Source organism: Glandiceps talaboti, chromosome 22 (assembly GCF_964340395.1).
Source record: "Glandiceps talaboti chromosome 22, keGlaTala1.1, whole genome shotgun sequence".
Classification (NCBI taxonomy): domain Eukaryota; kingdom Metazoa; phylum Hemichordata; class Enteropneusta; family Spengelidae; genus Glandiceps; species Glandiceps talaboti.
In genome coordinates this window covers 6,773,468-6,801,288 of record NC_135570.1, presented here as the reverse complement: position 1 = coordinate 6,801,288, position 27,821 = coordinate 6,773,468, and the positions used below count along the sequence as shown (strand labels likewise).

Here is a 27,821-nt window from a genome sequence, read left to right as displayed (position 1 = left end):
GTGGTAAAACTTATCAATAGCACAATAAAAATGGGTACTTGTCTTTCTATCTGAAAGAAAATCAAAATGGACCATTCTAGTATATAGCGCCATCTAGTGGCAAAACTTAAAGTTTAAATTATTCTCGTTCTCTTTCTATCATCTGAAAGTTCTCTTTCTATCATCTGAAAGGGCATCAAAATGGACCCTTCTTTTCAATAGTTCTGTCGTTAATAGTAGTAACCTGGGTGAATGACTTGGTCTGTCTCTTTCTATCAGAAAGAGAATGAAAATGGACCATTCCATTAAAATAGCGCCACCTAGTGGCAAAACGACAATAAAATGGGCGATACATAAATCATGTTAAATAGTAATGTCAGACATAAACATACACTTCTCTTTCAATGATCATAAATATTTGACACATTTGGTACTTGTATAATATTTTGTGAGTTGTGTTTTTTTATAGACATTTTATAATGTAACTAATAAACATCATTTATATGGCTATAAATCATGGAAACCCCAGACCTCTGTTCTGAGTTTTCTTTGATACAACGCTTCTGTCTATGTCAACATTAAAGGCCCAAGGTAGGTTAAAGGGGAACACCACTCCAGGAAATAGAGACATTTTCATAATATATGGATTACACCTCAAAAGTAATGATACAAATTGTGAAATTTTACAACAAATATGACTACCATTTGGCGATATTTGATTTAGTCGCAAAACAAAGTGACGTGCAAATGTCTCACATAGTATGTTACCTTTGTGCTAGGTTTGGTTGACATCGGTTGATGTATGCCAGAGATATGAGGGTGAACACACATACAACAAATATGACTGCCATTTGGCCATATTTGATTTAGTCGCAAAACAAAGTGACATGCAAATGTCTCACATAGTATGTTACCTTTGTGCTAGGTTTGGTTGACATCGGTTGATGTATGCCAGAGATATGAGGGTGAACACACATACAACAAATATGACTGCCAGTTGGCCATATCTGATTTAGCCACAAAATAAAGTGACTTCCATATGTCTCACATAGTGTGTTACCTTTGTACCAGGTTTGGTTGAAATCGTTTGATGTATGCCAAAGATATGAAGGTGAACAAACACACACATGTACACACGAACAGATGGACACAAAGACGGAACCGAATGTAATATTACCCCCTCTGGGCAGATCTCTTTGGGGGCTAAAAAGACAAGAATCACCATTCTCTCTCTGAATAAGATTTACAAAAAGGGCTGGCTCTCTTGACAATTCTGAGTACCCTCTAGATAAAATTAAAACCACTTCAATTAACATCAAAACAGTATCAAAGAAGCCACCAGACTCCTATCACTACATTTTTGACATCTACATATTTCAAATTCTATATTTCAGCTCTAAAAATAATTTTTTGTAGATTTTAATGTTTATATCATGGACTATTCACTTTTTCCTATTTGACGTCGATAGAGAATATTGCTTTGAGTGTATTAATATCACAGTTCCTGTGTATATTTTTTTTGGAAGTACATTTACAGGCAAGGGTCAGACAGATTTTCTCTGATTTCAATGATTTCTTTAATTTTGATTTAATATGATCTTCAAGAAAATTGACCAAATCTGACATTTTTGCCTTAAAACCTGTGTCTACTAATCAATGTTTGTGTTTCAAGTTTCATATTAATTGAACAGCTTGTTTTCACATGATTAATCTGCAAAATGAAGGCCATATGTTGTTTCTCTACAAGCCTCGCTGAGCCATTGATTTCTGGGTATATAATTTAACCCTCTAAAACACACACGCACGCACGCACGCACACACACACACACGCACGCACGCATGAACACACACACACACACACACGCACGCACGCACACACACACACACACACACACACACGAAAACATTCAAAACACACGTTACGTTGCTATAAACATGGGACATTCTAAAATTTTCTCACCTGTCGTTACTCTGTTGCTGTAAATCTTGTTTTGCCCCTGGAGTTACAATGGCTGGATGTGGAATGCCGGTTACAGACAATCCCGGATGGGGAGGCATGCCAGGATGACTAAACCTTGGCATATTTGCTGTGTTGACTGTAAGTGCTGTGGGATATGGACCCCGGAATGCTGCCGTTGTCATGGGATAAACTGGAGTACCAGCTGGCCTGAAAAAATATACAAGATGACTCTATAATGAAATCTATCCTAACATGATTAAGATATTATGTGTGTATATGTGTTGGTACTTAATATAGACATACAAGTGTCTCTATCTCTTTATACATATGTGTATGTGCATTTATGTTTGTTTGTTTGTTTGTCTGCATTATGTCAACATTTCTTTATATACGTGTGTGTGTGTGTGTGTGTGTGTGTGTGTGTGTGTGTGTGTGTGTGTGGGTGAGCATGTATATATGTTTATATATCATATGTGTGTGTATGTACCGTACGTGTGTATAAATGTGTATGTATGTATGTATGTATGTGTGTGTATGTGTGTATGTATGTATGTATGTATGTATGCATGTATGTGTGTGTATGTGTGCGCGCGTGCATGCGTGTGCGTGTGTGTATATTAATCAGTAGATCATGTCTATCTTTGTACAGTCTAGTAACTATACACGTGGTCATTTTCTATGATCTTTCTCTCCACACATACTCAAATGGACAAATGCTACCAAAAATCTAGCTAAATCGTCAGCTGGGGAATGGGTGAACAGTGCATGCCAATGGTACAATATCACACGCCGACAAACGGTTGCAATTGGTTAATTAAATGTAGTTCAGTTTTAACTACAAACTCAACCTCCAGTCTTTAAAGTTATGTGAGAATGCAATGACATCATCATGTTTATATCAATACTCCAATCGCATGACTACCGCTGTCGGACGTAAAAACGAAAGAAATTCATTTGACTATACACGGAGAGAGAGATCGCAGAAAACGAGTCAACACATATTGTTACTAGACTTATGTTTGTATTTAAATGTCTCTATTTATGTAAAATACCTAATATTTTAACTTTATCGGTACATGTATAACGTTACTGCATGTAATACATATTAAATCAATGCATGATATGTTTACCATTGCACTTGTGTATAAACTTCCATTGGATGCGGGAGCTGTCCCATTTGACCTGGTAACGGTGGATAAAGTGGCATTTCACCCGGATGCCTCGGTCTGGGCATACCTAGAAACGACAAAGAACCGACTGGTTAATGCTGCTGTGAAGCAGCCTGTCAACAACATGTAGAAAGTGTACTTAAATCAAACTTATCTTTATTTACTTAGGGGGGATTAGTTTTGGGGTCAACGAGGGGTTATGAATTATTGAACATGATAAAGTATAGTATACAAGATTTGAATTGTTGAAAACTGTTAGGGTGAGACTCCCTAACATACAGATTTGAATCATTAAACAGATTACGGAAAGACTCTCTAACACATAGATGATTCAAATTGTTGACTCATTGTAATAAGACTCCCTAACATACCTAAGATTCACATCATTAAACATCATGGTGGTAAGACCACCTAACATACAGAAGATTCAAAATGTTAATTCATTGTAAGGCTAAGACTCCCTAACATACAGAAGATTTATTGTAAGCGTAAGACTCCCTGACATACATCAGATTTAAACCACTGAACGCAATACAAGGACTCCTTAAGTTACATCAGATTCGAACTGTTGATCATTTTAAGTGTAAGACATACAGAAGATTTTAATCGTTGAACACAATACACAGTGAAAATAAGTCTGACGATAAATAAATGCGATACCAATTGAATTTATTTTGATAACAGTTGTCAAAACAGCTGTTACATTTTGTTCATATTAAAATAAAAATTATATTCATCTACTAAAAATTGAAATGTGTATATGCATTCATCGCAACAAGGCTTTCATAGATTAATAAACTTGCTTACTTCAATAATATCTATTTAATATATCCACTAATGCCTGAATGGAATTTTTATGATCTTGTTTCTTTTATCGGTTTTCTTTTTTTTTGAACGTTAATGTGATATATTAGCAAGGCTTTCATAACAACTGATAAAATGGTAAACATTTGTTCACAAAGATAATTACTTTTGTTGTGTTTTTAGCATCGCTTTGAGTCTTAGCGGCCTTAGGGATGATTGTAAAATGTCACACAAACTCAATAAATGAACTTTGTTCGTTTTGGACAAAACCCCCCTCCCCTAAACGAACGTTCACAAGTGTGATGTTGACAAATTATAAATGATGTAAACCATGATGAAAATTGTAGCAGTCACACTGCTAAGATTGATGTAATGTAAAAACATGATGGTATAAAACATACTAAAATACTAACGGAAACCCAGCACTGTATATCACATAAGAAGTAAATTTTAATCAATTTAATATCAACATCTCAGTAGTAAATAAATAAATACAGAACCTGTTATCATTGAAGGCGTGAAAGTTTTCTAAATTTGGTTAGAAGTGTGAAAATGGAGTTACAGAATGTACTGGTTGACAGAAACAAATGGGAATTTCTAGAGAACAAATATTGAGAATGAATGACTGACTTGGAAGTTAAGTCATTTGCATAAATATATTGCAAGAGTTAACCTTATCATTATGTGATGGAATCGCAAACGAGCATAAGTGATCAATAATTTACATGTCCTGAGATCGATAATTCATATGCAAAGTCAACGAAACCAAAGTGTTCTCAGACGTCAAACCTAAGCCCCAAAATTATACAGCTAGGTCAATTAAAGTACAAACGTAGTTCAAATTTTACGGACGGATGGACGGACTTTAGCAATTCAGAAACAAACGGCAGCGGCTTGCCTCAAACCTGCAACATATGTAGATTCAAAGCCTGCCACTCTAACCATTCTGCTATCATAACCTTATAGAATCCTGTCCACAAACTAATCTTTTGATTATCTGTAACATATGGCATTAATACAACATTTTTTAATAACTTTACATGTTAGATCTCGGAGCGCTGCTAAACCCATTCTGATTGAGTGCAATGTGTGTACCAAAAAAAAACAAAAACCAGTGAAGAAGTAAAAATTTGTGATCGTCAGATATTATTTCCAGGGGCACAAAGTTAATCAGCAATGGATTCGATACTCTTTGAGAACCATTTCCCCTATTACAAACGACCGACACCATTCACATCAAACGACCGACACCATTCACGTCAAACTACCGGCACCATTCACGTCAAACTACCGACGCTGTCGACACAGTCACAGCTGTATCAGATGATTGTCCATTCAAATACTCTAATTTGATTGGCTAGCAGTGGAAACAACTTCAAGAATAAACTTTTTTATTTTTATGTGTGTTCCCAGGTGGAGTCAGATGAAGATGAATTTACCATTCAAATCACCATGTATAGTTTAATGCAATATACGCTTTGCTTTCAATTTGCCACTCAGAGATATGTCGGAGTGGTGGGTGGGTGGGGGGGGGGGGGCCTTGAGGGTAGATCTACATTTTGTATATTTATTTACACCCTAAATTTGTTCCCTTGGGGTCAGACACGATTAGCATTGTTATTTTCTGACTCCTGTTATCCGATTTGATTGTAATGCTTATGTATTTACATTTGCGATATTTTTTTTTGATCGGGTAATAAAAGATATATCGTATCATACCTACAAAATACAAAGTCACCAATGCAGAACATAGATCTAGATCTAACACATACTCATGTATAAAAATATGTCAAAACTTCAGGTATAGCTCCAAGAGATGGTTTATTGCATACATACATACATACATACATACATACATACATACATACATACATACATACATACATACATACATACATACATACATACATACATACATACACACACACACACACACACACACACACATACATACACACACATACATACATACATACATACATACACACACATACATACATACACACACATATATAACATAAACTCAGTATATGTAAAATGTCTATGCTGGAATAAACAGTGCTCAATACATATGTATGTAGAGCGGTGTAAATAACACAGTATCAAGCAAGATACACGAGCCGTTCCACAGTGTTTCACACTGTTTTGATCATCAGACTACAATATCTATATTGTCGCGTCAGTGCATATCTGCCTATACAATTGCATAGCAGATACAAGTACAACCCTTAGTAACTGCACTGACACGACGATATGACTTTCTCCTTGTCTTACTGTACATGTATACAGTACATGAATCATAACACACAAAACAAATAAGATAACATTATAGTGTTGTACTATACTACAATTCAAGAAACAAATTTACCTGTCTTGGGGTCTAGCTCCATGGGTGAACCAGGTGGTGCCAGATGAGGTGGTGGTGTTGTACCATGTGGGAAATGATCATTATTATACATAAGTGTGAGCTGTGCTAGTGGATTTGGATGTGCACCTGGTGGGTGTACCACAGAAACTTTATTTGCCTGCAAAACAAATTTGAAGAGGATATCAATTAGAATGGACTGTTGGCAAGGAAGCTAAGTTTAGAAAACATGCAAATATGTATACAGACAGAGACAGACAGACAGACAGACAGACAGACAGACAGACAGACAGACAGACTGTAGACACATGAACATACATGCATGCATGCATGCATACATGCATACATACATACATACATACATACATACATACATACATACACACATACACACACACACACACACACACACACACATACATACATACATACATACATACATACATACATACATACATACATACATACATACATACATACATACATACATACATACATACATACACACATACATACATACATACATACATACATACATACAGTACATACATATACACACACATGTACATGCATACATTGTACACAAAATATACATTGTAATGATGTTGCACCAATTTATAGCGTTCCATGTGGGATCCAATCAAAACAACAAAGTACATGGCATGTACGTTACCTAGCAATGTCCTTACTATGCTGCTTATTTCCTTCATTTCCTCGATGATTTCATGTAGAAATACTGAAAAATTATTACACATACTTTTCCTTGCAATTTCAATTTTTTTCAGGGACATTATTTGTGTTCAGTTCAAGCTAAGATTCCCAAAATGATATGTTCATCCCAACTGTTACTTCAAAACAAAGATATACAAGCTCCAGAATTTTGTGCTCATCATAAAATTTTGTCATTTGAAAACATGTACAGCAAGACTGCCACAATCTTTTCTTTTTCCCAATAATCATTTATCAAAATAAACACAAGATTTCAACAATTTTGTGCTAATCACATCTGTTATTTCCATACATGAATGAGTTCCGAATTTTGTGCTCATTGCAGTCATTATTTCCAAACACATATGATTTCCAGAATATTGTCCTGGGAAGCCATATGCGACCTAGAAAAGCCTACCTGGCCAACATGTACATGAGTATTGAAGTGTGTTATTTTACTATATAACATATTTTCAAGTGTTTTGAAAGCATAGCAAGGACCCTCCAAATAACATTACTTTCCAATTCTAACGTTTGGTGAAGTTTTTGTTAGTTTCACAAAGAATAATTATATTGTCTACCCCACAACATATGTCATGGTCGCCACCGTACATACGGCCATTGATTGATTAGACAGTCCACAATGATGAAATATACAACCATGGAGAGAAACGCACCGACTAGTTTATTTTCAACTATGGAGAGAAACGTACCGACTGGTTTATTTTTAACTATGGAGAGAAACGTACTGACTGGTTTATTTTTAACTTTGGAGAGAAACGTACCGACTGGTTTATTTTCGACTTTGGAGAGAAACGTACCGACTGGTTTATTTTCGACTTTGGAGAGAAATGTACCGACTGGTTTATTTTCAACTATGGAGAGAAACGTACCGACTGGTTTATTTTTAACTTTGGAGAGAAACGCACTGACTCGTTTATTTTCTATACGTAATACAAATATACTGCAGTAGCAAGTACGGTTATTTTTATACGACACCTTTACACAACAACAACTTATCCAAAGCTGAGTACGTTCAAAACAGAGTTCAAGAACTACCTCCTAAACCAATAAGAGATACCATATTTTTTATCAATATTTTATATTTTTATAATTTATCATCAAGTTGTGTACCATGGCCATTATTACCATTAGGGTTTGTAAGTTTTTCTTGCTGAAAATTTGTATATATTGTCTAATTTTCTTCATTGAGTGAGGTCAAACTGAATTTTTGTCCTCATTTCCACGTCTACTCAAATGTATCATATTTTGTTGTTCACTCATTTTATAGTTTCAGGTCAGTGTTTTTAATCTAGTGGAAATAAAGTACAAAAAATCCCCACTGTTCACACTGACTTATCCATAGTGTGACCGTAAATCAGCTTATATGAAAGACTGGCTGATCCAAAGCTCAATGCAAATTACCAATACTGACTGACAGGTTTATATCTACAACTCAATTACTGGTCGAGTTATGATGGTTAAGAGTCACATACAATGTGCACTGCTGTATGCCTGGTTGGCAAATGTGTACTGCTCTATGGCTGGTTGGCAAATGTGCACTGCTGTATGGCTGGTTGGCAAATGTGTACTGCTCTATGGTTCACTGGCAAGTGAACACTGCTCTATGGCTGGTTGGCAAATGTGCACTGCTCTGTGGTTCACTGGCAAATGAACACTGCTCTATGGTTGGTTTTCAAATTGCATTCCTCTATCCAAAGCTGGTTGGCAAATGTCCACTGCTCTATGGCTGGGTAACAAATGTACACAAGAATACATCTATGGCTGGTCGGCAAATTTGCACTGTTGAATATGCCTGGGTGGACTATCTACTCTGTACATGGGCTGGCAGGTTAATTTTAGCATGCCAACTGGCTTGAATTTAATTGACAGTTATAAAACAGTGACTTGTTTCATATGTTTCCGACCATAGCCCAACATATCAAAGAGTGAATTGTTCAGTTCTTTGAAGAAAAATAATTCACTCTAGAAACGAAAAAAAAGTGGGGGGAAAAGGCTATGTAATTGTTAACATGCTAGAACCATATGGGTATACATGTACATGCATACAAATCACACCATACATCAACACTATATTACTATGATCCAATTGTTGGTTTGGCTGGTTCTGTCACTCAGTTAGCTATCAAATATGGCTACCATAAGTTACAACAATTGAACATACATTTTTGATTAACATTATTTATAACTTGGTTTGTGTTTTTTTTCACTAAGTTTTTGGGTACCGATAACAAAGATGGCAAATCAGGTACACCGTAAGTTTTCCATGCTGTGTATAACAAAACATACTTTTGGTGGGGGAACACATTGAAATTCTTGGAACTGCATACATTTTACCTACTTCACCATAACTCTAATTCTGTCTTGGCCACTCATGTCTTTTACATGGACTTGATGCAAAGAGGGTTTTAATGCTAGTTCTTGGGCGTGAAAGTTTAATTATCAATTATTTCATTTTTGTATTCTATTATTTTTAGGAAGTTTTTTAATCTCTGAATTTGCTGAAATGTATAAATGAGTAACATGTCTCTTTTCAACCTCATACTGACATGGTTTCCCTTCCCAATGGTTCCCTCAATTGACAATTCTTACCCAGTAATAATGTAACCATAAATTTGCATATCAAAGGGGTGTATTGCTATGCAAATGTGTTTCTACCCAGTTTGTGCCCACATGAAATGCTTGAGTGGAACCAACAACTGTACAACAGGTTGGGTTCTACCAAGTGATCAAACGAAAACACCAGAGACCATGAAGCCAAATATCAAATTGGCTAAACTTGGATATCGAGTTCTCAACCAGTCATGCGAAAGTCTAGAATGTCTATTTTTGCACCACTGGGATGATTCTATCACTTTCCCTGTATATTTATAATGACAAGTTACAGTGCAATTGCCACTTTTATCATAAAGGTGTCTATGGTTACAGTAACTATGACAACACTGATGAGCATCAAAAAGAATTTCCATAGCAACCACCCTCAACTCAACTTGTGTGACTATTTCTATATGGAAATAGTGACATGCCTAATTGGCAGCCTGAAAAATCTTTAGGATTGAGGTACTGGAAAATTAATTAAGTTTTTTTACTTTATAAATGAAATGTTTATCAGCCACAAATAGACCAAAAGGTCAAATTTGCCAACATCGTCAAAAGCTGTGTAACTGTCAATCTCCTTCCTGAAATTTTTACATTTTGAATTAAGTTAAAGGTTTCAAAATTATTGATCTCAACAAATTTCTGTGTATTCTAGTTTGCTGAATGGTTCAAATCAGAATTTAATTGATTGCAGGTCTTGAAAACATTTTCTCACTCTCTAATGTTAAGAGCTGAAAAATATGCTAATGACATGCAAATTAATATGTAAATTAGGCCACTCCTTTATTTTTTTCAAAATCATGGAGAACCCTGTTGAATATTGTTCTCAGTTTGTCCACATTATAATTGACTAAATTTTTATTTTTTTGATCATATGCCATGACAAGATATCTATTAGTACTGGACTATCACTACAAAATAGACACGCCATGTGTAAGTGAGTTCGATTGGCACCATACGGGGAAACAATTTTCAATAACAGAAATTTGTATTTGATATTATATATACAGAGTATAAACATTCAAGTTTTCTACGTGGGAAAACACTACTGCCTTATTTCAGTCTGGTAGGTGTACTGATACTGTTCTTAGGTTTGGAGAACCAAGGTAATATACAGGAAGAAACAATATAATAAAATAAATATACCATTTCTGATACATTTGCTTAAGTAAGAAGTTTGGAGACTACAGTTTCTCGATATATGGGAGATTTTATCGACTAACATATGTATGCAGTATAAATTAACTCATGCGTTTATTTCCACTATCTATTTGTCATGCTCATTTCGACCACTAAAAATGATTGACAGGAATAATAAAACTCACATTGCGTTGAATGAAACCTCTCCATGCCATTGCAAACCTCAGAACTTCCTTCATAGCTGATATGTTGTTATCTTGCAGCAGGCGTTTACAAGGCTTACTTGATTCACAAACGGCAGTTGTCAAATTAGTCTTGTGGTTGATTTCCTCTAGGCTAATCATTGCATTAAGATGCTCCTCGACACACACTGCAGCATTCTGGCTGGTGCCATCACTTAAAATTCTGACCGCCCTAAATATTACTATTCTTTGTAAATGCACAATAAGACTGTCAGCTAGTTATAAGCACAAAAACATGACTGCCGCAATATTCAATCTATGCCACACATAAGGCTCCGGTAACACAGTTCACTTGGATTCACTCATTTACCAAGCAGGGGAAAGTCAACAATTATATCAGCCCCAGTGATGTCATGCCTGGATCATCAACGTACTGAAAGTTGTCGTTCACTTTTCTACTGTATTGTTTCACAAAACGTAAACCTGACATAGTGCCATTTTGACACCTTAGATTAGTGTGATTTGTTCTAGTTTGGTTTAAAACCCCCTATCTGAGTCTAGAATAGCTTAGATTGATTTATATATGTACTGGGTATATTCCCTACAAAATGAACAACACACAGACTGTTCCCTATCTCAACAGATTAGCTTAAATAACTGTTACTATAGCAACAGCCTTTTAGCATCAAGCCACAAATCTAGCAAGCATATCTATGAACCAATGACTTCAAATCATAAATATACGAATTTACAAAATTTAAAATTTATGTATATTTTTATAACAAGCAAAATCCAACATCACAATTCTTTTTTCAAAATAATAAATATTATTCATGAAATGAGACACGGTTTAGATTAGCATAAAAGCGAATACAATAAACCTTGTAAAATACTACTGTGATTTCATGAAAGGTACACATAAGACCTGGCAGTCATTTTCATGTCATTTGATATGGCTTCACATCTGTACATTTCACATATTTCATTCTTACGTTCTTCTGTAGTAAAAACAGCCTCAGATTCAGATTCAGATTCCAAAGAATCATCAAAAAAGCATGCATTCGATCACCATCGGAGACAAATATTTGAAATAATATTCTCTACAGCCACTATTTTAACTGCATTAGGTCATTGATATAGTAGGGAAACCGTACCACACTTTCAGTAAATCGTTAAGAAAGCGTGCACTTGATCATCAAATACATGTACTTCTGAGTGAAAGCAATTATAATATTTTCGAGAACCCTAAAATTGGAGAAACCATATCATACAAAAACTTCATTGTTTGTCTAAATTTGACAATTTCAATGAAAAGTAGTTCACATAATGATGTTAAATAAGCGTCAATATACACCTAAACTTACTGTTGTCATTTTATTGCTATAAAACGCTTACAATTTATTACAGAATGTATCAGTATTTATAATGATGTAAAGCAAGTTAATAGATCACCTAAACTGTTCATATTTTACAACCACTGCTAAATATCATAAACGAAGACACATAAAACTCACCAGCTTATATCAGCATACAGCTCATTGCATTTTAATAGTTTTACAGTTAATTCAAATCGCTGTTCTCTTCATAACATTTCAATTGCACTTTAAAAAACATATGTACAAGGTAATAAATTTGGGTAAGGTTTACGTGGCGAGTGAATTCTGAGGGCTAGGGACACTTGGACCACCAAGCATTGTTAGCTATATAATGAAGATGTGAATTAACAACTACATTGTGTCGATCAAGTAGGCTATATAACCTAGTCTGAAAGATCCAACAGCCGTTGTTGGTCCGTTTATGCGGCAGAAACGCCTGGATCTTTCAGGTTACATACAACATAATTTATGCTCTCAGGCGAACCGTACCGTTTGATCAAATCACGTTCTAATCGCACATTGTTTAGTTTTTACCCAACTGCAGTCCACACTTTTAATGAATTAATTTAGTTCTCTGATAGCACACCAATCTCGTGTTTAAGGAAAACTCTTCTCAATATTGTTTTTGTAACTTTTTCATTGCTCGCAAAATCAATGCACATTTCATTCCATATATATGACGACAAAACACATCTTATTATACATTTCACTGTTAGTTAAAACCACAGAAGCTACACTGGCAACTACTTTTTTGTTCATATCAAATATATGTAGTAATACCATGCACAAGCCATTTAGAACAAAAAAATATGGAATATATACTCTGGTCTTTCTATGTCATGACAACACACGTCTATGAAACAACAACAACACATTTCGATAACAATGGTTCTGCTGTGTTCAAAATATGAGTCAAAACATCCAAAATTGTCATTACTATCCCCAATTTTTCTTTGATATAACTGGCGCAAGTATAATTATGTTATTCTACAACATTTTTTCTTCACTCAGCTGGAAAATACTTGTGACCTAAGGGTTCTTACTACTCGTCTAGTGACTCATAGTGACAAAGACCCCTTAGGGCACTCGTAATTTCCTTGGCTGAATGAAGAAAAATATTGGGGAATAACATGTAAGTGTCTTTAATTTTTTGATATACATATATATATGACAGTTAGGGTCCTTAAAAAGAACAAGTAGGTTGTAATGAAAGTATAGTCATTATTTTAAAAAAATGTGTTTCTAAGAATTCGATCGACCCTAATTTAAGTCCCTAACCCTAAACATTTCTTTGGTAAAATGATAACAATTTTCTTCTGTTTCCAAACACCTCCTCAAATTGTATTCCAGAGGAACCAGGTCTTCTTTCACTATAAGTATAACATATATAAATTGTCTTCATTTACTTTTTTTACACCTCATCAAACTCTCACACAAGTATTGTGACCGACGAGTATCTTATCTTGGGTCGAAGTAATTTTCAAAAATGTAAACTAAAATAAAAGAAAATTCTGACTATTTTCTGAAGTTATGTTATTGGAAACAAACATTTTTTTTTTATTTTACCTTAAGTACATTTACATATCCTATCCTGGTAGATAATACAATAATTCATCTCCAATTGTAAAAGTATCAAAACCTGTGTACCACACATACAATATTCTTAAACTTGCATTTCCATTTGAAACAGAAACTCCACAATTAGACCTACAAACTAGTATTTGTAAACTCCTTTCCGCTCCATTTAGTTTTGAATGCAAGTCTCCGAGTCCGACATAAATAAACTGAACTCCAATCTGAAGCCACATCCATGATGGCGCCAGCTGACAAGTAGGATGCTGCCCATTGCTAGGTTACGAAATAACGATGTGTAATTACTTCATTATTAAGTGAAGAGTGAGTTGATGATGTCTTTACGTTGATTTCAATCTCCAAAACGGTGGGAAATCTGCATGTCTGAATGGTTCACCAACAATGATACCACTTACTGGTAAGTATGAATATCACACCGTTCTCCTGACAATTCAACCCGTATTGACTTTAAATCGTTTCCTAACATAGATAAATACGAACAAAAAAGAACTATTCAGTTTTGAAAGTGCATTTTGCTCTTTACAGATGAAAAAAACAACACTTTCATTAGTAGGTGTATTTTCAATGAGCTAAACTGTTGATTCTGGGACTTGATTGTGTGCCTTTCACGTTTGACAGTATTTTGACCTGTGTCTTTTGAAAAATATTTGCACGTGCGAGAGAGTCAGGTTTTACAGTATTTATGTTTTCTGTGAGTCCATCTGTACTTTACTTTCTCATGCCTACATTGTACGAATTTAAGCACTTGGTGAAAAAAAAATCATTAAAATGGCACAAGCTGAGTTTATATATAAAAACCTTTAAGCTTTACTCATGTGAAAACACTCTAAACATGGAAATTTTCGCTTTAAGATTTATTTTCGCTAATTTTGCTAGAAAACAAAAAATGAAAAAAATGTGTAGTAGCGAAAATATATTTTTGTACATGAACAGCATACTAGTCTGGTTTTTAGTGAAAATTAGTCTTTGAGAATTAGCTGAAGACTGTAAAATTGCTTAATTTTCTAGCAGTGAAAATATCTAGGTTTTTACAATACTTAGTACATATACATGTATATAGCATAATGTCAATGCATGTCTTCTACAACACTGCAATTGTCTTCTGAAATTGTTAGAACAGTTAACTGCCTTGTATGGATTCCTCGAAAATTTTTGATATGTAAAAAAAATTATGTCATCTTTTATTCAAGCTTGTGCAACATTGTGCGATCGTTCCTATTTAGCAAGTGAGTTTTCAACTATTGTCACCATTTCAGAGATACAAGAATTCAGTAAAGTTCTGACTACTCCCCTTTGCATATAAATTTAAATCTGAACAGAAAGGCAAGGACACTCGACTAGATTTTCATCTATACAAACCAAAGTAACAAAATACTGATTGTTATGTTTACGCCTGAGGAGTGATACAGTCCTTCATTTTTGCCATTTTCATCCATTTATCACCGAATGTGTGTACAGGATACAGTATAGAGAGCATGTAACAGACTAGAGGGAGTTTAGGACTTACATGACTAAATCTCAGGTAACATATGCAATGGCTAGGCTCGCTTCAATTCAGATATTAAGTACAGCATTTAATTGTAGGTGTGTCAGTCAAACCATATTATTTACAATCTAATGGCTTCACACAATGTATCAATAAATACTGTGACATATGTAAATGATATATACATGTAAGTTTGCACGCTGCTACTTTCTGGACTCTGTTTATACACAGACAGAGACACATGTACTCACACTCACATACAAAGGCTACTCAAACATACACACACACACACATGCACATACACGTATGTATACAGACATACATACATACATACATACATACATACATACATACATACATACATACATACATACATACATACATACATACATACATACATACATACATACATACATACATACATACATACATACATACATACATACATACAGACATACATACATACATACATACATACATACACACACACACACACACATACATACATACATACATACATACATACATACATGCACATACAATGTACATACATACATACATGCACATACATACATACATATATACATACATACATACACACACACACACACACACACACACACACACACACACACACACACACACACACACACACATACTAACTCATTACAACTCCCTTTTATCTTTTTCCTAATTTAAGATACATAAACAAATTAGTAATGTAGGTAAATCAGTAAACAATTATGGATGATCATAGTTACATGCAAGCTTTCAAGTATCTACATGCCTGAATCTTCCTATCACAACATTTTTAATACTCAGAAATAGCTAATATTTCTTACATTTACAATACCAATTTTTTATGCCTTTTGTACAACATTCTATGAATGTAACAGAAATTTCAACATGATAGGAAAAGTGAGTCATTCGTCAAAAACATTTCTGTTTCTCACTTTTTTTAAAAAAGATATATTTCATCTGAGTGAAAGAGTGAGTCGACCACAGCATGGTGCCCTTAATAATGATGAATGACAAAAAAAAGCTCCTCTAGGGGGCGCCCTTCATAAGCGTTTGCTGAGCAATTACTATGCCAGACAGAATGTGAATCAATTAAAGAGAATCAATTACATGTTGCTTACTACTAAATGAGTTCTGAGAGAGTGGCCAACTATCATGTGTGACTTTGATTTCCTGTTTCCTCTTCAAAAGAGGATTAAAATTAGACCACCGAAAACGTCTTTGTAAATGACGGGAAACATCCATATTCATGATCCTGTTGTTGTGCGGTTCTCTCCGTCGTCGACATATTGTACAACTATACCATATGCATTGCTGCAATTTGCAAGATGCTTTTTTGATTCTTTGAAATTCGTTTTGACTGCACATACCACAAAAAATATTGGAACATAATCGAGGTGATGATTGCTTTTTCTATCTCGGCAATAAATAGTAATTATCAACTGAAGTCTGACAAAATATAAATTTGTCGATCTCTGTACCTTAAAGGTGAAAATCTGGTAAAGTTCACATTTTCCTCACATTAGTGAGATACGATTTTACGTAGTTTCCTGACAACATTTGAAAATAAGAGAGATTTATTTGTCTTTTTTGATGAATTTGTAACCAGAACACTACAAGAAACTGATTCAAAATCAACTTTATACATACAAACTTCTGTCAACCTAGAAATGTTCAACAACAACAACAACAACAACAACAACAACAACACAACAACAACAACAACAAAATAAGTAGTGGCTAAAATACTTTCTTATACATCAACACAGTGTCCCTGTCTGTGGTACAGTAATTAGTGAAAATTAGTCTTTTGAGACTAACCGAAAACTGTAAAAATGCAAACTTTACTGGTGGTAAAAATAGCTAGTTTTACCTACAGTAGGTTGGGTGCCTGATGTCAATCACAGAAACTTCATTCAACTTGTAAAAAATGATACAATACTATTAAATTTTGATAAAAAGAAAGATAACTACACATCAACTAGGCCATATGCAATAATTCTTCCATTTTTTAATGGCTAGAGTTGGAAAATCATCAAGATCAAAATATCACGGCATTCTTACCATTTTCACATAACATGAATTATTAGTCAGATGGATCTACAAAATGTCATACCATCATCATGAGATGAACTTCCCACATAATGTCATTTTCTTCAGATGCTGTTTTTATCGTTATTATTATCATTATGTTAGTAAGTTTGATTTATTTTATGGGGAACTCAGGTAGTGCAGTTGATGTAATAGGGAACTCAGGTAGTATACTGTTTATGTGCTGGGGAACTCAAGTACTGCAGTTTATGTAATAGGGAACTCAGGTACTGCAGTTTATGCAATGGTAAAAACTAAGGTACTGCAGTTGATGTAATGGGGAACTCAGGTTCTGCAGTTTATGTATGGGAACTCAAGTACTGCAGTTCATGTAATGGGAAAAACCCAGGTACTGCAGTTTATGCAATGGGAAAAACCCAGGTACTGCAATTGATGTAATGGGGAACTCAGGTACTGCAGTTGATGTTATGGGAAACTCAGGTACTGCAGTTTATGTAATGGGAAACTCAGGTACTGCAGTTTATGTAATGGGGAACTCACGTTCTGCAGTTCATGTAATGGGGAACTCAGGTAATGACACTGGCAGTTTATGTACTGGGGCACATACTGCAGTTTATGTACTGGAGAACTCACGTACTGCAGTTTAATCACTCATACTGCACTTCACTAAATTCATCACTGTAAGGGACAAAAATTTATGACAAATTCGATTTTGAATATAGATTACCACATTTTTCATATTCTAACCCTGAAGCATGACAACGAAAGACGAATCTTTACACATACAAGTGTTTGGGTAGTTTTCCAGTATATACTGATAGTAAAGTATGGTGATGACAGCTCTAGTGATAACATCATTCTGAAAATCACTTTCTATCAGGAGAACTCACTATGAATACATAATTAGAGGAAATTACTTTACAAATTATTCTCTACGATGATTCAGATCACCACAAAACTAATTTTCTTCTCCTTTAGTTTGATTTATTAGAAATTCTATCATGCTACTCTCAGTTCATATGAAACGTGTTGTCGTTCTGTTAAATTGAAAAGAGCCCAGTTGTTCTGTCTTTTTTTCCTGACACTAAATTATAGTCATGACTTATTAGAAGTATTATCATAGGCAGCTTGTGGTGGTCTGGTTATTGCTCATTTTGTATGAAGATGATAAATGAAGTGATATGATTAAAGTTGCACTGGCATGTGCAATATCCTGAAAGTGTCAACTGTCAACACCAACAATTTAAAATATAAAAATGCAACAAAATATCAAAATTGTGACCAGACTACACAACTGCAACAATGGAAGAAAATCGTGGTAGACAATGATATGATCTACATTGTGTAAGTTGTACAGGTGATAACCAGAAAGATGGGACCGGAAATTCCCCCAAAAATGTAGCAAACTAAAAATGTAGCAAAGTACCAATATTGCTATTAGACTACACAAAACAGCAACAATGCAACAAGACAGAGAGATATGATCTAAGTTGCACAAGTGATACACAAAAAATAGCAAAACTGCAACAACATGTGCAACAAAGTAGCAATTTTTTTGCGTACAGAATGTACAATGTAACAATATAGACTACGAACCTTTGCGGCTGTGAAAGTAAGCAATGGTGTGTGATTGACGGGGTCAGAGTGTTAAGTCAGTTAGTGACTTTCTCGTCTTGAGCTGCCACCTAAGATCACCCCGTAACACCGAATGGCACTCTCGTGTCTCAGACGCAATCGCTTAATATGAGTGTAATCCAACCTTTTGGTTCGAGAGAGTCTTCAGAGATTTCAACCATGTTAAACTTCTTGGAGATAATGCAATAAGCATGCTCATGCCTTATGCAGATTGTGCAGTCAACACATATCACTTTTAATACTTTGATGGTTAGCTTTCCCTCTGGCGCTAACTTTCCTTTTTGATTCCTGATGCAAGTTGGCAAAGGCTACCGGCAAAATATAGGAAGTATGTGCAGAAGCATAGCTTTACACACTACCAGCGGGGGAAACGGTATCAACATTTCAGCATCAGTAGGTCCTTGACTCGGCAATGACTATAGAAGTCTTTGATCTTTGTCATGTACAATCATTTTGATTTTTCTTCTTCTATAAGGACACTTTTACTCCAAAGCAAAAATTGCTTCTGCACTTAATTCAATTTGCAATGTAACCATTATTATGGTAGGCAAATGTGCGGTGTGTTGAAAGTCACCATCAATCTTTAACAAGTTAATATGTATCTATGGCCATGTTACGATATGACTGAAGGCTAGAACATACATGCATATACATCCGACTCTCAAATATCAAAGAAACAGCGTTCAATGATCTGTAAAAACACTGAGAAACCTACAATGCAGTACTAGATATCCCATAGCAAACCTAAATCTTGGAAAACTTGAACTATTTACTGTTTCAAAACCACAGGATAGAGAAGCAGGCTTAATCTAAAAATTCCAGGACAACAAAATGAGCATACATTTTGTTTTTAAAATAACATAACAATGCAATGGGTTGGAGCATTTTTTTAAGTATCAACTCTATATATTGTGCTTGTACTGTATCAACCTGTGATATTTGGTAGATCTATATAGCAGATATGATGAAGTTTTTTTTGTTTTTGCATTTTGTTCTTGTATATATTTGTTTTTTGTCTCTGTCCTTCTTTGTAATGGAAACTTGTCTTTGCCTTCAAAACCATTATTTTGTAGAACTACAGTTGCATATTAAGGCTTGTTTTCCAAAAAAGAACAATAAATATTTTTGAAACATTTGGTGTTTTCGCTGCAACTTGCAACTACTACATACATGTAAGTAAAATGTACCTGAGTTACGAGGTGTGTCATCCGGGTTTCCAAGCCAAAATTATGGTGTAAGAGATGGAAATGATAAACTTTCTCTCATTTCCATCTTCTGTTACCAGGTTTCCAAAACCTTGACAAAAACACTGGCACGTTCAACAACTGTTTATTTTACAATCCTTGTCAGGAATCTTTACTCCTACCTGATTTCAACTTTTGGGCTAGACATTTTTCACATGTGCCGTGCCATTCATTTAATCAGCCTGAGGTAGTACATGTATATGACAAGACAACCATCCCCCACTTACTCATTTTACAAATAGAACGTGATCCGTGACGGACACACATACACATGACTCCAAGTCTTATTGTGTATTCTACATGTAGCATGCTATAGACGTTCTGACATGCTATTCATGTTACCGTGGTACAAACAATGACTGTCACTTCTGGCTGGGTGAACACATTAAGAGCAGTTAAAGTCATATCACAGACTAGGATTTCTGGAGAGTCATTCTGTCGTTTTTCATATCACCTACATTACATGCAATTGAATATTCATAATGTCTTCACTATTGGTAATAGACAGATAGGCATACAATGTATAGGAGTCATGAATATTCATTGTTAACATATTGCATTGTTGCTGACACCCAAGATGCAATGTGGTCCACAGCAAAGATTCCCAAAGATGCACAAACTCAACTTGATGTTTCTCTGAAATTTCATATAATGTAGGTGACCATGAATGACTCTCCAAAATCTAAAGTTCATGAAAATGCCACTTTTTTTTCTTGGAGTGGCATGCCTCTCTAAGGCCTTGTGATTTAGGCAAAATTTGTCATTTTTTTCAAAAGGTAGGATTTATAATTTTTCAGTGCATTAATAAACTGGGCAGACATGCAATTGGTGAGCATGATCTTCTGAAAGAAGAAACCACACTTTCATTTCGGCTTTGAAAAAACCCCGGAAATTTAGTGTAAACTGTCCAGGTAACGAGGAAGACCATACGTGTCTTGAAAAATTAATGGATGGGACCTCTTGCTAGAAACGAACAAAAAAAACTAGTCGTTTGAAACCTTTTGATTCAAGAAAATCCTTGTTTAGTTCCTCACGACCGTGTTCCAATTTTACACATTATATGTACCTTCACACATTATGTCTAGTCAATGTTGTTACTTTCGCACAGAATTCTGTGCTCCCCTACAGCATTCATATAAACGTAAAAGGTTCAAAAACTTTCACCAAAAAAAATCCTAAAAAATTGTTAATTAAATTCTATATAGGAACTAATGGCTGTCAACCTTAAAGGAAGGCTGTGCTTTGAAACATCACCAATTAAGTTATATTCTGACTTAAACTTGATATATGGTATTGATCAATGGATCAACCAAGACTGTCTAATTTATGAAACTAAGTGTGCATGTATGTACTACAGGATGTTAGGACATTTTGGGCAATCAGTATTTACTCATTGACAACAGTATTGTACTGGTACTACACAGAAGGCTCTCATTTGTCTTGTCAAGCATCGAGAGAACAAAACTTTTAGTCACAGTCTAATTATCGTGGCATGACCACGTGTAAAAATGTGATGTCCAATTTCTTGACAAATATTTTGAAATGTCATCAAATGCAAACAAATTTTTACAACAACCACTTCACGAACAATATTCCAAGATTACTAGTCTAAAATAAAATCGAACATTGCCAAAAAGTTCCAGAAAAATAAGAATCTTTAGTTCAAAAATGTTCGTCACGAAAGTATCATTAATTCGTCGAGTAATACTAATCAGTATTCATGTTCATTAACACCTAATTAACAGTACATCTCTCTTGTTACACTTCACTTCACAAGAGTTCAAACACTTAGTGAACACATACTTTCTCTTTATCTGTCTAACTAATCTAGCCAGCAAACACCTAGTTTACATGTGTTGTTGTCAATGAGTAAAGCTGTTCACTATCAAACTCTAGAGGGCGCTATCATTCACTGCAACATAGATGGACTACTACCGTCGCCATCTTTGATTAAATGAATTTGCTAGCAAAAATAGGCATTATCTGTCTAACACTGTAACGGCCAAAAAAAAGGGTCTGAAAAAACTGGAAATTGATTTACAAGCTACTTCTTAATAGAGTTATGATGCAGTTACTGTTCAAAATACTTCTGAACAGGCACTGACATTCTTGGGGTCAACGGCCTTGGTATGCAATTACATCAGACCTATTTTCATTATTGCTGAAGCAATGCATCACATTTCGCTGTGTTGGTCCATAATTATGTACATGATGGATGATGTACTCTTTAAAAAGAATATCTCTGTAAATTCATAAGATTGCAAAGTAGAGTGATATTGAAATGTAATGGACATCATTCCATATTAAGTTCCAAGATGATTACAGACAGACCAAAAAACTGCTGAAGTGTTCATTATTAATACTCATAGTCATACCAGAGATAACATTTGTAAAGACTGCACATCATACATGTATACATAATTACTACTGAATATACATATACACAATATACATATTTTAATAGTCTTAATAGTCATTCATTTCTATAGTTCAATACAACACAAATATAAACTAGTCTGTTCTTACGCAGCTATTGGTGATGTATGTATGTATGTATGTATGTGTGTATGTATGTATGTATGTATGTATGTATGTATGTATGTATGTATGTATGTATGTATGTATGTATGTATGTATGTATGTACATTTATGTATGTATGTATGTATGTATGTATGTATGTATGTATGTATGTATGTATATATGTATGTATGTATGTATGTATGTATGTATGTATGTATGTATGTATGTATGTATGTATGTATGTACATGTATGTATGTATGTATGTATGTATGTATGTATGTATGTATGTATGTATGTATGTATGTATGTCCATATATGTATGTATGTATGTATGTATGTATGTATGTATGTATGTATGTATGTATGTATGTATGTATGTATGTATGTATGTATGTATGTATGTATGTATGTATGTATGTATGTATGTACATACGTACGTACGTACGTACGTACATACGTACACATATACACATGCATGTGTGTGTATATGCATGTGTGTATGTGTATAATATGTACATGTATGTCCATCTGTCTGTCTGTCTGTCTGTTGTGATTTTTTTTAATCTGGCCATAGAGGGATTACTTTCCATTTATGTTTAGTCAGATTACAAAAATCTAGAGTCATTCAGGTCATGAGAAATAAACAGGGTCACCCATGCATGGTTCTCCACAAACACGGGAAACACAGGGAAAAGAGCAGGACAATATCCAATGATTTCAAATACTGCTTATAGAAGACATCAATGTATGTTACCAGTGCCCACACTACACTCGCCAACGTCATCATTTCCCCGAAAGATGTTCAGTGCATACCTAACGACTTTGTCTTCAATAACACGTATCCCTTGGCAAATTACAAATCAAATTGTCATGCTAATAAACTTAATAAAGATGTGAGTGAACCGATGGACATGCCAAGCCTCTGATCAATCAGTTTCCAATATCTTTACTCAATCTAATTCAGCTCTGACATTATGCTCATCAAAAGTGATGCCTATCACAAAATCGTACAATCACGTTTCTTTTTAAACAATAGATTCTATTGTCTGTGTTTTACATGTACAAACATTGTATAATAATAATACAAGTCTTATCTGTAGTTCAATGAATGAGAACTACACACTTTCTGATGAAAATTGGCCAAAATTTTCGTATTTATAGTTATTTGCTCATTTCATCTTTATTTTCACAGCAAAATTATTCATGATCCTAAAATCTTATTGTTTTTTAAAAACTGCTATATATGCTGCAGATGTCTTGTCATAAATGGTATATCAAAAATGAAAGATACATCTTTCCAGAAACATCCTCTGAACTATGCAATTTCTTGCCAAAAATTTGTCACAAATTCTTATATTTCTGTCAGTTTTGTACTCATCAAGACATTATTTTGGACTGTAATGAAAGGAAATGGAAATTTGACAAAAATTCTTGTATTTTTGTTAGTTTTGTATTCATTTAGATTTTATTTTGGACCGTAATTAAAGAAAATGAAAATTTGACAAAATTATTCTATTTTTGATACTTTTGTGTTCATTAAGATTTTATTTTGGATTACAATTGCATTACATATGAATTAAGATGAAATTTTTACAAATTTGACCACCTATCTGAGAAATTTCCGAAAAAGGGAAAGTCAACACATTTTTCAGGTATATATGTGATAATATGACAGAAAGGTTAGAATTTCTATCAATGAGCATGCCCACACAACCTTCTAGTATCGGTCGGTCGGTTGGTCGGTCGGTCACATGAGAAACTTTGACATTTCATATCTATCTGTAAATGTAACATTGCACAGCATCTGTATGTTATCTGTATGTCAAACAAAGACAACAGAAACTGTTCATGTTAAATGTCAACATGAATTTTGAAAAGTGCAGAAATACATCAATTATACATTGTATATCTATCAAACATGAACAATATGTTCTGGTTTCTTTGTAAAAATTTACAAGTGACTCTTACATGTATACTTACAGTGTGGTTGTTTTGTTTGTTTTTGTTTACTTTTCTCCAATAAGATTCCTAAAAGGATCAACATAATTTTGCAGATATCGAAGGAATTAAACAAAAGTACCAAATAAATGAATGACCTGACCATCAGATAAGACATGCATTAGAAATCTAACCAAACATACAATGTAAATTTTAGCTTTCACGCATCCATCATTTGTCCAGAGTCAGGTTTTATTTTTATCTCCGAGATGGGTTACCTGACGTGATTTATTAGCTCAGACATCTAGATGTCATCTCATACGAAAATTACTACTGTTGCTATTTTTCTGCCTACATCTTGGGAATTACGAATGTCACCTTTCTATTGACCTTTGACACTATTTGCAGGTAGTACTGCTTTCCTTAGATTTGGGTAATTCCATTTTAGAATTATCCTAGTTGCATAAAGCCCCTCAAATCATACCAAATTGTATTATGAACCGAAGGCCAGACAACACGTCTCCAATCCTGTACTCTTTCAAACTTCTTTACTCTCTGCATTGTCATTTTTGTGTAAAGTATTTCTTGGGAAATTTGTCACCGCGATAATATCTTCTCTAATGTCAATTTTTGAGAAAGATTATATTAAAATTCCATTATCAATACACATAAAAAGGTTTTAGTGGTTGTAGAAGAAAGCTGAGATCAGGGAATGATTATCAGCATTACATTGGCTTACTGTGTGCTTTCACAACGGTTTCAGTATATACTTTTATTCTTCGATTATAGCTCAAATAGTGCAAAGTTTATCACACACTAACCGCAGACAGTTGTCAAGCAATCCTACACAGAAAACATTCCTTGAGTAACCACAACTGCTATGTGCTGTAGTATATGTTAATATTTTCACATCTGCTATGTGCTGTACGATATGTTAATTTAAAATATCACATCTGCTATGTGCTGTACGAAGTTAATTTAAAATATCACATCTGCTATGTGCTGTACGATGTTAATTTAAGATATCATATCTGCTATGTGCTGTACGATATGTTAATTTAAAATATCACATCTGCTATGTGTTGCACGATATGTTAATTTAAAATATCACATCTGCTATGTGCTGTACGATATGCTAATTTTAAATATCACATCTGCTATGTGCAGTACAATATGTTAATATCACGTAATCTACAAATCTAATTTCAGTGAAATGAAATGAACAATACTAGTAAGACTTGTCAAGTTGTGATTTTTATTTATGTTGTAATTGTTTATTCATTTATTTATTTTTAAGTTTTTTATCGATTTGTGAATAAAAAGACTGAAATTAATCACATGACTATGAAATCTTGTGTGATTGCATAACATCATCACAAATAAATTACTCAATTAAAATCATGATTCTACTAATACATTTAGATAATAATTATAATAATAAAGTGAATTTATAATGTCCCTGCTTCTCCAAAGAGCTCCAGTCACAACACAGAACTACTAACAAAATGAGAGGATACAGAGAAACAATTTGAAAACCTGGAAAGATGTAGAGAGAAGTGTGTAAGTGAGTGAGAATTAAGATTGAAAATAGGTAAAAGTTTTAAGGTCAGAGTGGAAGGAAGACTTAGAGTGAGAGTGACGAAGACTGTAAGGAAGATTGTTCCAAATTGAAGGAGCAGTGTAAGTAAAGGAACGCTCGCCGAACTTCTTAGTGACAAATGGTTTCTTTAGGAGGCGGGTGTCGGAAGAAGACCTAAGTTGTCTATGGAGAGCATAAAGGTGAAGAAGCTGAGAAAGATATTCAGGACCGGTCACCTCCATTGCATCATAACAAATAGAAGAAACCTTGTATTGTATTGCGAGAGTTGATCAATAGCCAATGCAAAGAGTGTAGAAGTGGTTCAACATGGTCGAACTTTGCAGCATTGCGCACAAGGCGTGTGGCTGCTTTCTCTACATGCTGTAGCTTGTTAATAAGATTCTTAGGACAACCAGAAAGCAGACTAGTACAGTAATCTAAATGAGAAAGAATGCTACTAATTTGCATTCATGAACAAGCTTTTGAGATTTAGTGACTTATCAAACATTATCAAAGACTGCCCTGGGACTACTTGTACAGCGAAAAATTGATTTTGATGATAATTTGAGATACAACAGAATAGACTGAGTATTCTGCCGAGGAAGTTGTCGGTAATTACTGGCATTTGCAGGTAGCATGATCCAATGCAGGTGAATTCAGCAGGTGACATTTTAAATTTACTGGCATTTAAAAGATGAAATTTCAATTTTACCTGCATTTCAGAAACAAATTTTGAAGCCTGCTTGCATATTGACTATTTTCATGATAATTGGAAACCTTTTTACTTGCAATAATTATGAACATTGTCATTCAACAAAATTAGTGATTATTTTTTATCCAACAGAGTTTGATATATATTATATCACTTTGCTCCTGAGTTTTAAAGTTTAGAATCAATTTGCTCCTAAAATCTGGTAAAATGCATAGTTCTCCTTACATTTTCTTTAGTTTTGGTTGGGAACCAAAGTTGGGAACCAAACTACTACAGATAAATTTTACCTACTTACCACCCAAACAGAATCCCTGTATTGTCGATGACGAAACTCAAGATGAAATTCATCAAAATTTATTAGATACACGTACAGGCTAACATCATCACAAAAAGTTTTTCAAGGCAAGTCTTCACAAATATATTAATTATTCATAAATCGATCAAACATATACAAATGCACGGTTATATTATCAACAAAAAGTGGAGTAAAACAAAAAAATTATGATCGATCACATCCCTGACTTCTTATAGTAGACTGAAGATAATCTGGACACCAGATGTTCTGGTACAGGAGAACATCTGGCCAGAGAGTACCTACTACCTGAATGTTGTAAGTATTATACCCTCAAAACTCACATGCACAGAATCAGGAGTACATCCATGGATATTCGACACCACTTCAGATGGTTGCAAAAGACGTACACACTCTCAAAATACCAATCTGCCTTCATATGCCAGAC

General features: G+C 34.4%; 2 protein-coding genes across 2 annotated transcripts in view; one reads left to right on the top strand and one right to left on the bottom strand.

Moving 5' to 3' along the window:
* Positions 1-27,821, bottom strand: part of LOC144451956 (transcription factor 7-like 2) — a 73,989-nt gene that overhangs the window by 7,571 nt on the left and 38,597 nt on the right. The window contains exons 4-6 of the mRNA XM_078142882.1: positions 6,281-6,437; positions 3,070-3,196; positions 1,940-2,146 (exon numbers count right to left, since the gene is read on the bottom strand). Of these exons, the coding sequence (XP_077999008.1) occupies positions 1,940-2,146; positions 3,070-3,196; positions 6,281-6,437 (491 nt within the window). The remainder of the gene's footprint in view (positions 1-1,939; positions 2,147-3,069; positions 3,197-6,280; positions 6,438-27,821) is intronic.
* The window catches only part of LOC144451958 (large ribosomal subunit protein eL34-like), a 95,194-nt gene continuing 68,875 nt past the window's right edge, over positions 1,503-27,821 (top strand). Inside the window, exon 1 of the mRNA XM_078142884.1 lies at positions 1,503-1,506. The gene's annotated coding sequence lies outside the window, so the exon portion shown is untranslated. The remainder of the gene's footprint in view (positions 1,507-27,821) is intronic.